The sequence below is a fragment of the Pyxicephalus adspersus genome, chromosome 12 (genome assembly GCF_032062135.1).
Source record: "Pyxicephalus adspersus chromosome 12, UCB_Pads_2.0, whole genome shotgun sequence".
Lineage (NCBI taxonomy): Eukaryota > Metazoa > Chordata > Amphibia > Anura > Pyxicephalidae > Pyxicephalus > Pyxicephalus adspersus.
Window position 1 is genome coordinate 35,466,176 of NC_092869.1, and position 10,528 is coordinate 35,476,703.

General features: G+C 36.0%; 1 protein-coding gene across 1 annotated transcript in view; it reads left to right on the forward strand.

Moving 5' to 3' along the window:
• MDGA2 (MAM domain containing glycosylphosphatidylinositol anchor 2) overlaps window positions 1-5,294 on the forward strand; it is a gene marked incomplete at its 5' end in the record, with an annotated part of 377,702 nt that extends 372,408 nt beyond the window's left edge. Inside the window, 2 exons of the mRNA XM_072428049.1 lie at window positions 2,390-2,495; window positions 3,615-5,294. Coding sequence (XP_072284150.1) covers window positions 2,390-2,495; window positions 3,615-3,709 — 201 coding nt within the window. The remainder of the gene's footprint in view (window positions 1-2,389; window positions 2,496-3,614) is intronic.
• Window positions 5,295-10,528: the final 5,234 nt, after the last annotated feature.

Sequence of the window (10,528 nt, forward strand, 5' to 3'; positions counted from 1 at the left end):
TGCCACCCTCCTGTTTCTGACATTTTAGCCAGAACATGCATATGAGTAGCCTGCTGGAGGTTATCTTGTAGGGCTTTGGGAGTGCTTCTCTAGTTCCTCCTCTCACAAATACACAGAAAATGGTTCTGCTGCTGGGTTATTGCCTTTCTAAAGCCCTCTCCAGCTCTCTTTGTGTAAAGACCTATCCCTCCACCCTCTGGAGACTGTGCTGGGAGGGAGACCAAACCTTCTTGTGACAGCACATATGGATGTGCCTTCTTGTGACAGGCCACGAAGATCTGCCTTCCTACTCCTACAGCTCCTACAGCCTGGCTGTAGTTACTGCCTCATGCTACTGTATAGTAGCAGTAGCAACAATAGCAAAGTGCAAGTGAACTGCGAGAATAAGGGGAAAAAGTTTCTGTCCTAAAACCATTCCTTCTTTGGGGGTCCACTTGCTGTTTTCCCTCCTTTCCACCTGTTGTTGCTATTCATTTTTATTTCATTCTGCACCAGAGCATTTGCAAGTGATTTACAATCACGCATGCTTCGTAATTCAATAAAAGGATATCCAAGAATTAACTTATAATGTTGAATAAAAATGTACCTTTTTTTGAGCAGTGTGCATGTATTTCTATTTTCTTATTAAGACTCTCCTTTTAGTCATGACTTTCTGGTTCTTGAAATCTTTTTTTAGATTTTTTTTACTGTTTGCAGTGCATAAGAAAATATAGTTTAAGTAAGTTCAGTTAATGAAAAACCTTAAGTAAAGGAAGAGGTTGGGCATTAATATTGACTTGTAAAGAACCCTAGGACTAGATCCATTCAAGATAACCTGCAGAAAGAAAGTATGAGGCTGCCATCGATGATTACCCACTGTAAATGTTATTTGCCTAGCTGTCTCTGTCTCAAAGAGTAGGAATTCAATTCAATGACTCAACAACAAGCTTGCAAATCAGGAAAGTCAGAATTCCTGTTCAGCGCACCTGTAACTGAAAAAAAACTTACCAAAGCTAGCAGATTAGCATGACACCCTCTATGCTGCCTTAATACAAGCTTCATTAAACATTTTTACCCTCTTTTCATACAATTAATTTCATGCTTACCTTTTCCAGGATTCAGCACAGGGCCACACTTCTGGTCTATGACTGCTGGAACTTTGAGGTTTCCCTCTGAGTTAGGTGCCATGACAAATCAGGGTGCAGCTTCTTTGATTCTACCATTAATTTAACGCAACATTGTGTTGCCATTTGAGCACACTAGTACTGAGCTTCCTATGGCACAGCATAGCTTGAGTATCCCTCTGATCCTGTGACTCAGCCTGCTCTTTACAATGTTTGTTCACTTCTGCCCTAATTTGATATTGTCTGTTGACTTTGTTCCTGGTCACTACCATCGGCTTTGGTGTTTCCCAGGGTCACAGCCCAGTGCACTTGTCAGTAAAGTCCACCATTCCTTGCATCTCTGGTCCAGTTGTACAGGCCCAGTAAATCTCTGGCCCAGTAAAGTACAGTTGAAATACACCACCACCTTTTTTTGTCCTTGCTGTTCAAACTCACTGTGAACTAACTGCTACAAAAATAATCCAACACTATTTAAATGTGTTTGACTTTTTAAAGTGTGAAAACCAAAAAGATATATAGTGGCATTTGTAAAAACTCTTTTCCTTCATTATATGTCAGAACTGGAGTCACCACCATCCTAATGTTTAGTGGTTATCATCACAAAACTTAAGTGTTTGAAAGACGCAATTCACCTTTATTGAGGTAGGCTTTTTGCCATTTATACAGATAATGTATACAGTTATGTTAGTTGCCCATCGCTGTGTTTACCCATTGTTTGATTTACATTAATTTAATTTCATTTGGACATCATCCTTAAACTCACAGAATTCAGCCGGTTTGGAACTATAAACTGCCCAACATTAAAATGTCTAATGGTATATTTAAAGGGGTGAATATGACTGTATAAGCCAACTGGAACAAGGAGAGTGTTCACAGCATTTCAATGGCATAATTGTATTGGTCTCCATTAAATATCTACATATAATTATAAAGTTCTATCCACACACTATTAAAGTAGAGCCATAGTGAGACAAAAGTCAAGTTAGAATTTCTGCCAGCTATGGCTCGTGTTCTGCATTATGCGAACTGTGAACATAAAAATAGACGCCAATGGTGGTTCTCTAAGACTAATATAAATATAGCTATACTTCTGACTGAAGGATGCAATAGAAATGTTCATATTCTAGTACCCCCTACTCTATAATATCTAACTATGTCAGAAAGAGTCAAAAAAGCAACAAATATGCTCCAAAAAGCAAACAACTTTTACTGTGTAAATGCAGTTTCCACAATACAAGCAAGAATTTATATATATCTAAATTTAATTTACTTTTTTTCTTTTTCAGATAATATTTGAGGGCATTCGAGGTCCTGGTATAGAAGGTGACATCGCCATAGACGATGTATCAATCGTAGAAGGAGAATGTAGCAAGATGGATCAGCCAGCCACTAGTATGTGCCCAATTTGTAATATTTATTTTCTTATTTGTCTCAGAGGTTACTGAGTTGCTCAAGTTCAACAAGCTAGTTCAGACATTGCCTCGATATTATTGGAAAGGTATATCAGGAGGAATGTGGAAGCTGCTATTGCTGACTTTTAGGAATTCTCGTTATCTGACTGTCTCTGGCTTTAATTCTTTTTGACCGCCAACCAGACACATTAGAAAGTCTAAGTAAACTTAGGAATCCTAATGTACACGTTTGTAACAGGTCTCATTGATTTACAACAATGGCAACCTTCATATTCTTCCAGTAAAATGCATCTCTATAATGTCAGACCACCTAAAGCAGCTATTTCAGTTGTTAATATATGGTGTAGATTTCTAAACATTAAGTGATAAGATTGCTCTCCTACTAAACAAATAGTATACCAGTATATATATACTATACAAACAATGATGTCCCTAGTCTTGTAGTGATCTTTAACATCAATTTTAATTGTATATCATATATTTGTGTGATTTAAAATATAATAGAAAAAAATTGTCCCCAACCACCTGCACAAAAATAGTTCAACATAAAAATACCTTAGATCAAGACATTGTTTCTTCACTATGCTGGTTGGCGATTACCAGGTAAATACTATAGGAGCTACCAGGGCACTTGTAAGAATGTTGAGAAATGAGCTACAAGTTGCTATGGATAACAGAATGCTGCACGACTGTGGCATTCTGCATGTTTCTTATATGGGTGCATATTTTTTTATAAATGTAAAAATCACAATTTTTCTTACTTCTAGCAATTTCTTTAAGTAGAATTATATTTTCTTTGTTACATACAGTAATAACAGTAATAAGCACCTAATGATTTAAAAATGTTTTCTGCCACTCTGATTTGTTTAACACAAGGTAGGCTCAACCGTGTGACAACACATACCAATAATGGCAGTGTATAGCCTCATTTTGATTCCCAGACATCCCTTTGTATAATGTTCCTCTTGCTTTAAAAAATCTAACATAATTATCACTGTGTTTTAAAATCCCATGCTATGGTTTTAAAACTTTTAAAAATGTAAAATATGATGTTATCTATTATTGCTAAATAGTTACATGATATTACATTTTTTTTCAGCTCCACCTTCAGGTGTTAAAGTGTCTGGGACTATAGTTCATATATGGCTGTATCCAGTTTTCCTTTTTCTTTCTTTTTTAAGTCATCAAAGGTGACCACACTCTGGCAGAGGCTACAAAAGATTCACTAGGCACTGGTATGAAGAAAGAGTCTTTGTAAACGGACATCTAGTAAACAATCTACCAAAGATTCCTCCACAAAGGCACTGGGAATTAGCGGAACATGGAACATACATTACCACAAATTACATTTGAGACCTGAAATATATGAGGAGACCTCACAGTGCTTCTGTGGCTTTCACAAATACAGTAAAATCTGAATATTCTTTTTAAAAAAGGAATTATGAAATCCTTGTCAAAGCACAACGTCACGGCTGGTTTTCTTTCAAATGAAAAGAGTTCGCTTGTTACCATGGACACCTAATGGCCTGCCAACCTAAACCTCACAGTTAACAGGGTACACCAAGATCTGGCATTCATTTTCAGTTCAAGAAGGTTTTTAGTAAGGAACAAGTCTACGTAAGCCCTTTTGCCTTGGCTGCCACCATTCAAACCTAAACCTCTGTAGAACCACGAACACCATTTTATCACAGCTTTGCTACAAAAGGTATGCTATATCTTTTTTGCATGTAGTCGTCTCCAAGAAAGAGAAGCTCTGTCTTACAAGCTTTTTTTCCGCTTTTGGGATTTTGCTTGTGGACCATGAGTTCAAGTCACCAAGTCCATCAGTTGTAACAAAGGAACCAAACCACCAACTTTTATAAATTGCCAGGAAACCAAGTGCCTTCAAATAACAAGCCTGAAAAAAGTTAGCTAAACAAGCTTGCACTGCTGTGAGTGGTTTGTGAAATAAAAAAGAAACAAACTGTTTTATAAGCAAACTGCAGTCCACAAGAAAAGAATGCAGGCCAGATCAAAAAGAAGAAAAATTGCTACAGAAGTACATAAACTTATGTTGCTGCATAAGATCTTAAACGTCATATTTTTTTAAAATTTGTTTCACCTGTTAAAACAGTCATGGCCTTCTTGCGCATTATTAGTTTGACAAAAAAATGGAAATCTCCACCTGAATGAGAAGGACCAACTTTTCATATTACTGGTAACTAAAGTAGTTTGAAAAGTTGTCAACGGACTTTCAATCTTCATTTTTTTTTCTCCTTTTGAAATAGGAAAGTGATTTTCTTACTCTTATCTACATTTGAAATGAAATCAGTCTGATCTTAAGAGGAAAGCATTTTGAGCAGCAGACTGCAGTGTGTGCGACCCTGGCAGAATCTCCGGGTCTGAAATATTGATCTCAAAATTTGAGGGTCCGATGCCTCTGCCCACTAATCAGACTCTGTGCAGATTGTGACATAGTATTTTATTATTTTGGCAAGTTTGGAAAAAAGATATTACACTTTTACATAAAACTGTAAAAAAATGACTGAGCTACCTGATTAAATACATACTTTAACCAGCCACTTTTTCAATGCATTGTATATGTCCCTTATAACGTTGGCTATGAACATTTGAAGATATTTTTGGTTTCTTTAAATTATCTTAAATTTTAACTTCATTTAAAAATACTTTTATCTACACAAAAATTATTCTTTTATGTTCTTTAAAACATTTGATGAAAATGTTATGCAAACAATTGGGCTATAAATAAAAACATATTTAACATTGCTGAAATTGATTTTATTTGAACGATCGTATTGTGCACAATTCTGTACATGCTGTAACGATACGATCATTAAAATAAAATCCACCAATAATGTATACATTAGATATGTTTATTTGAATGATCATTTGTGAACGATCGTTCAAACGATGCAGGAAGTGACATGTACAGGAGAAAGTGTGTCACAGAACAATATACGATCACTGAACGACCGTACACACAAAAGATTACGAACAATCGTCTCCCAATTAGATCCGCCGAAATGGTTGTTCATAACCAGTGAGATTCCTCATTCGTCGGCATCATTGACCAGTCGTTGTGCACTTTTTTTTTTTTTTTTTAACACCTATCGATCTGTGTGTACGCAGCCTAACCCCGACTCTTTATTAACCATTTCCAGATTAAGTTGGCACTCAGTTCAACCACAGGCTATCTTTGGCTCTGAATAAAGTCCTCCGCTACCCCCATCCTGCTATTTGCTGACCTTGGCACAACGGTCATACCAAATGTCCACAACAGAATGCTCATCCAACAGAGTGCAGGTGGAGAAAATCTGGCCTCCATGCCGACTCCATGGACTACAAAGCCACACCACAACGTCTTACAACTGCACTCACTGGGACCAAACAAAATTATTTCTTCACTATCATATCCTCTCACGTTTACAACCCATGCAGCCATTTTCAGCAATTGACTCCCTTCTAAACCCCACACCTGCTCTACCTACAACTAACTTCTCTGCACAAGACAATGCCATCTCCTTTAAAGATAAAAACATCACAATAAGACATTATGTCTCAGCTTACTGTGTCACTCCAACCATATCCACCTCTTCCACCTGTAAATCACTATCACCAACCTCCTTCAACCCTATTAGAAATGCTGTTTAATATAATAATACCCTACATTTTTTGCTAAAGCTTTTTGTATCCACGTTACTTCAGGCTTAATTTATTTTTATTTTCCAAGAAGAAGAAAGCAGGCAAAGTTCAGCCTTCCAGGTACACAAAGTGTTTTGCTTACAGGATCACCAGGTGAAAATAAAAGGAAAAAAGCCTGTAACAAATAAAACTTACTAACCTGCAGCAATTCATTTAAAGGACAGCTTAGCTGCAATATATAAAACACTGCTTTAGAGTTTAGCTTTAAACATATACACAGTAAAATGGTGTAAAACAGTTAAAATTTTTGTTTTTTACTACAGTCTGCATTATGTATTATATATACAATATATGTTTATATTTTTGTATCATTTTTGGGTTTTCCTACATTCCATGATGTTCTGTTTCTCAGTAATTGCAATCACATTAACTCACAAACATTTACATGGAAGTAACATTTTTAACTAACTAACTAACTGCTAAAATACATTTTTTTCCTGAAATTTATAGTTGAACAACCACTTATATTACATAAGCGGGCCTATACATGGGCATTTTTGAATCTACAGTACAAATTTTGTAACAGAAATTAATGTACACACATGAACTTATTAGGCAAAACTGTTCAACAAATATGGAGACTTTTTACAGTAAAAAAGGTCTTTTAAAATTATAATGAATACAAAAAATCTAATAAAAAATACTAATAATGTATACATACAACCTCCTACAAAGTCTTTTTTGTTCTATGAGTTCTTGTAGAGGAGTTTTCCCTCATTTCCTATATAGGGCCATGAATATACGTAAAATCATTCCGATGCAGGCAGTAAATACTTGAAATGGTCCTAAGAAGTGTTTCCTAAGGCAGTATTGGTAGGATGCATATTAATTACTGTGTCTCTCTAAGGTAGATTACAATAGTTTACAACTGGGTTAGATATTTACTGAAAATTGGTATTCTCAGCCTGCTTGATGTATTTAAAATATTAGACACCAGTACAGCATATTCTCTGTTGAGGTTTTTTGTATAAAGGAGGCTGATGTCGCATGAACACTGTATAAAGCTATTCAGAAAATGTCTATTACTGTATACTGGCAGGTGTCTGACCACTGCTGAGGATATCCCAGCTCTGCATTGTTGGGATAGAAGCATTTTTTGAAAGGGATCACCCTTCTGGTATTAGCCAGGATGAGTGGAAGTAACTTTATACTAAATACACTATGGGATAAATTTATAAACAATGTGCTGTGCATAAACTGCAATATTTGGATAAAATGCATAAAATAGCAGCATTTAGAATGTCCTTTTTCTGTGCTAAAGTTTATTTTCCATAATCTCCTGTCTTGAATTTAACATTCTTTTTGCCAAATCAAATAATGAACTAGAGATGGGCAAACATACTTAAAATGTCAAAAGTAGAGATGGACAAATGTGCCTGAAAGGCTTTAACACACTGTGACAACCACAAGCCGCACACAAGCACATCCGCTGCCCACAGAAGCACATCCGCTGTGTACCTTACTGACCGAAAGCTGAGGTTTACTGTAACAACCATCCACACTCACCTTCCACCAGAGCTGTAAAATGTAAACATAGTGTTTTTCTGGAACCTTTGTCCTGCACTGTGTTCCTTACTACATAGCGACCATTGCCCTAGAACAAATTTGCAGGCAGTCAAGTGAAGTAGCTGCTACCTATGACCTCCTTCCGGAGGTTGGCTGGCTAGTAGTACTGACCTTCTAGCTATAGTACCTTCTGAGTCACAGACGGCAACAAGTAGGCTTATCAACTTATTTGCTATAAAAATGTTTGTAGTCCATAAAATAATAAAAGGTATCAACATAACAATCAGGAAACTAGCAATTTTGAAGCTGGTCATCAAAAGCAGCCTCTCTCTTTCTCTTTTACAGATTTTCCTTTAATGCTGCACTCCAGGCAGATATGCACGCAGAAGATTGACCCCCTCAGTCTGCTGCTGCTTTTTTACTGTCCATTCCGGCAGTGGAGAGAGGGCACCAATATATTCCTGCTGTCACATCCCTGGCTAATTTGCTTTAATAAAACTAACCAATATCTTAGCAAGAGTAAGTATCAAAGGTTGGTACATTTGTATTCTCTCTCACTGTTTGTTAAGTGACACTGGCATAGTACTAAAAAACTTATGACTGCCCATTACAGACTTTTTTTTTCAGTTGAGGCCCTGGTCTTTTATATTGATTCCGATGTCTCTACTAAGTAGTATATTATTTATTGACAGAAAATTTAAAATCAGTGAAGAGTCATAACTTATGAACCTATCTTTGCATAGTTGTCCAATATAAATGGCTTACTGGGTACTAAGGCTGGGATTGGGATGACATTTCTACAGTTCACATCCCTAAAACATTTCAACTCACATTCAGTGTTTCTATCCTCAGAAAGCACTAAAAAGAAAAAAACAATTTTATCTTAGTAACATGGATATTGAAAAAAAAAGTAGAGAATTCCTGGCATAAGCACTTAATTATAAGATTTTTTAAATTTTTTTCAAAACAGTTCTCATAAAAAACAAAACAAAAATAACAAATAAAATACATGGACATATATAATATATGATGACTTTGACCGAGATTACTAAAAATAGGCTAGCATAAATCATTCCTGACGTGTTTCGCGAATGAAACTGCTTCTTCAGGAACTAGGTAGCCAAGAGAAAGCTATAAAGCACTCATCAGATTAAAAAAAAAAAAAAAAAAACAGCTAATCAATAAGTCAACTTTAAATAGCTTTTCCATAATATAAATTATACCATCAATGAAGGAGAAGAAAAAGTAAAATGAAACATAAAAAATGATATATATATATTGTATTGCTTTACGACAGACAGTGATGCGCCATTTGAGCACAGATATCATGAGCAATGGTTGGAGGTTCTGGATGGACTGCAGCAATGTAAATCTAGAATGATCACATAAACTAGTGTAGGTTTGATTGAGTAAGTATATTTGGGTTAATGACACAATCAAAAATAAATGCAATTAAAAGAATATATCCCACCTCTTTTTTCTAGGTGAGCCATTTCATTGAATTGGCTCTAGTTTTTGTGATACAGGAGTCGGAATGGACGATTGTACCAACAACAAATGTTAACACCGCATATAATTATCAATCTTTATTTACACAATGATTTGCATTTTATATATTAAATGTAGCATTATTTTCATGAAACTTTCATTTGCCTTCTTTTTATAAATACATTCATTTTCTTTTATTTACAGAAATATGAGTTCTTTAAGAAGTTGTTTAATTGCTCCCAATGTATTTTGCTACATTTGTGGTGAATATTTTCAGCAAAAACAGAGAAGAAACATTACAGAATTCGTAAAACAAGCATATCTTGCATATTTTGGTATTAAACTGGGGGGCCAAAATAAGTATTGGGCTCCCCATATGGTATGCAAAACTTGCGTATACGTCAGTGGAAAAATTGAAAACTGAAAAGTTCGAAATTATGGGTACCTATGGTGTGGTGAGAGCCCAAAAATCATTATAATTGTTTTTTTGTGCTGTGAATGTAAAAGGTTTCAATCGTTACAAGAAAAAAAAGTGTGAGTACCCTGATTTGGAATCAGCAAGACGACCTGTGCCGCATGGTGCTGATGTTCCCATACCAGTGTTCAGTACACTCCCTGATATTCCTGTCACCGACATGGAGGATATACAGGGTTTGGAGTGTAACCCAGGAGTTAGCAGTGGAAGTGAATATGAAGAAGTGTTTCATTAAACCAGCAGTTCTCCCAAGAAGAGCTCAATGATTTGGAGTGACCTAAGTCTGTCAAAACAAACATATGAACTTTTAGCATCCAAGATAAAAGAAAAGAACTGTCTGAGACCAGAAGGTAAAATAACGGTTTATAGGACGAGAGGTGACACTCCTACCATATTTAGGTGAAGATGGAGACTTTGTGTATTGTTGTAACATCCCTGGACTACTAGCCCATAGGGGAGTATCAGAATACCAAGCAGAAGATTGGCGGCTTTTCATAGACAGTTCCACTCGAAGTTTGAAATCTGTTTTACTGCTTAATGGCAACTGCTATGCATCAATTCCAATTGGCCACTGAACAAAGCTTAAAGAAGAACATGAAAATATCAAATTGGTCTTAGCAAAGCTTTTGTATCATGAACACCAATGGTCCATATGTGTTGATTTAAAAATGGTGAACTTCCTACTTGGGCAGCAAAGTGGATTCACAAAGTACCCATGTTTTATCTGCTTGTGGGATAGTAGAGCAAAGCAGGATCACTGTAAAAAAGTGACATGGCCTCCAAGGGAAAACATGAAAAAAGGTGCAGCAAACATCATTAACAAGTCAATGGTTGACAAAGAA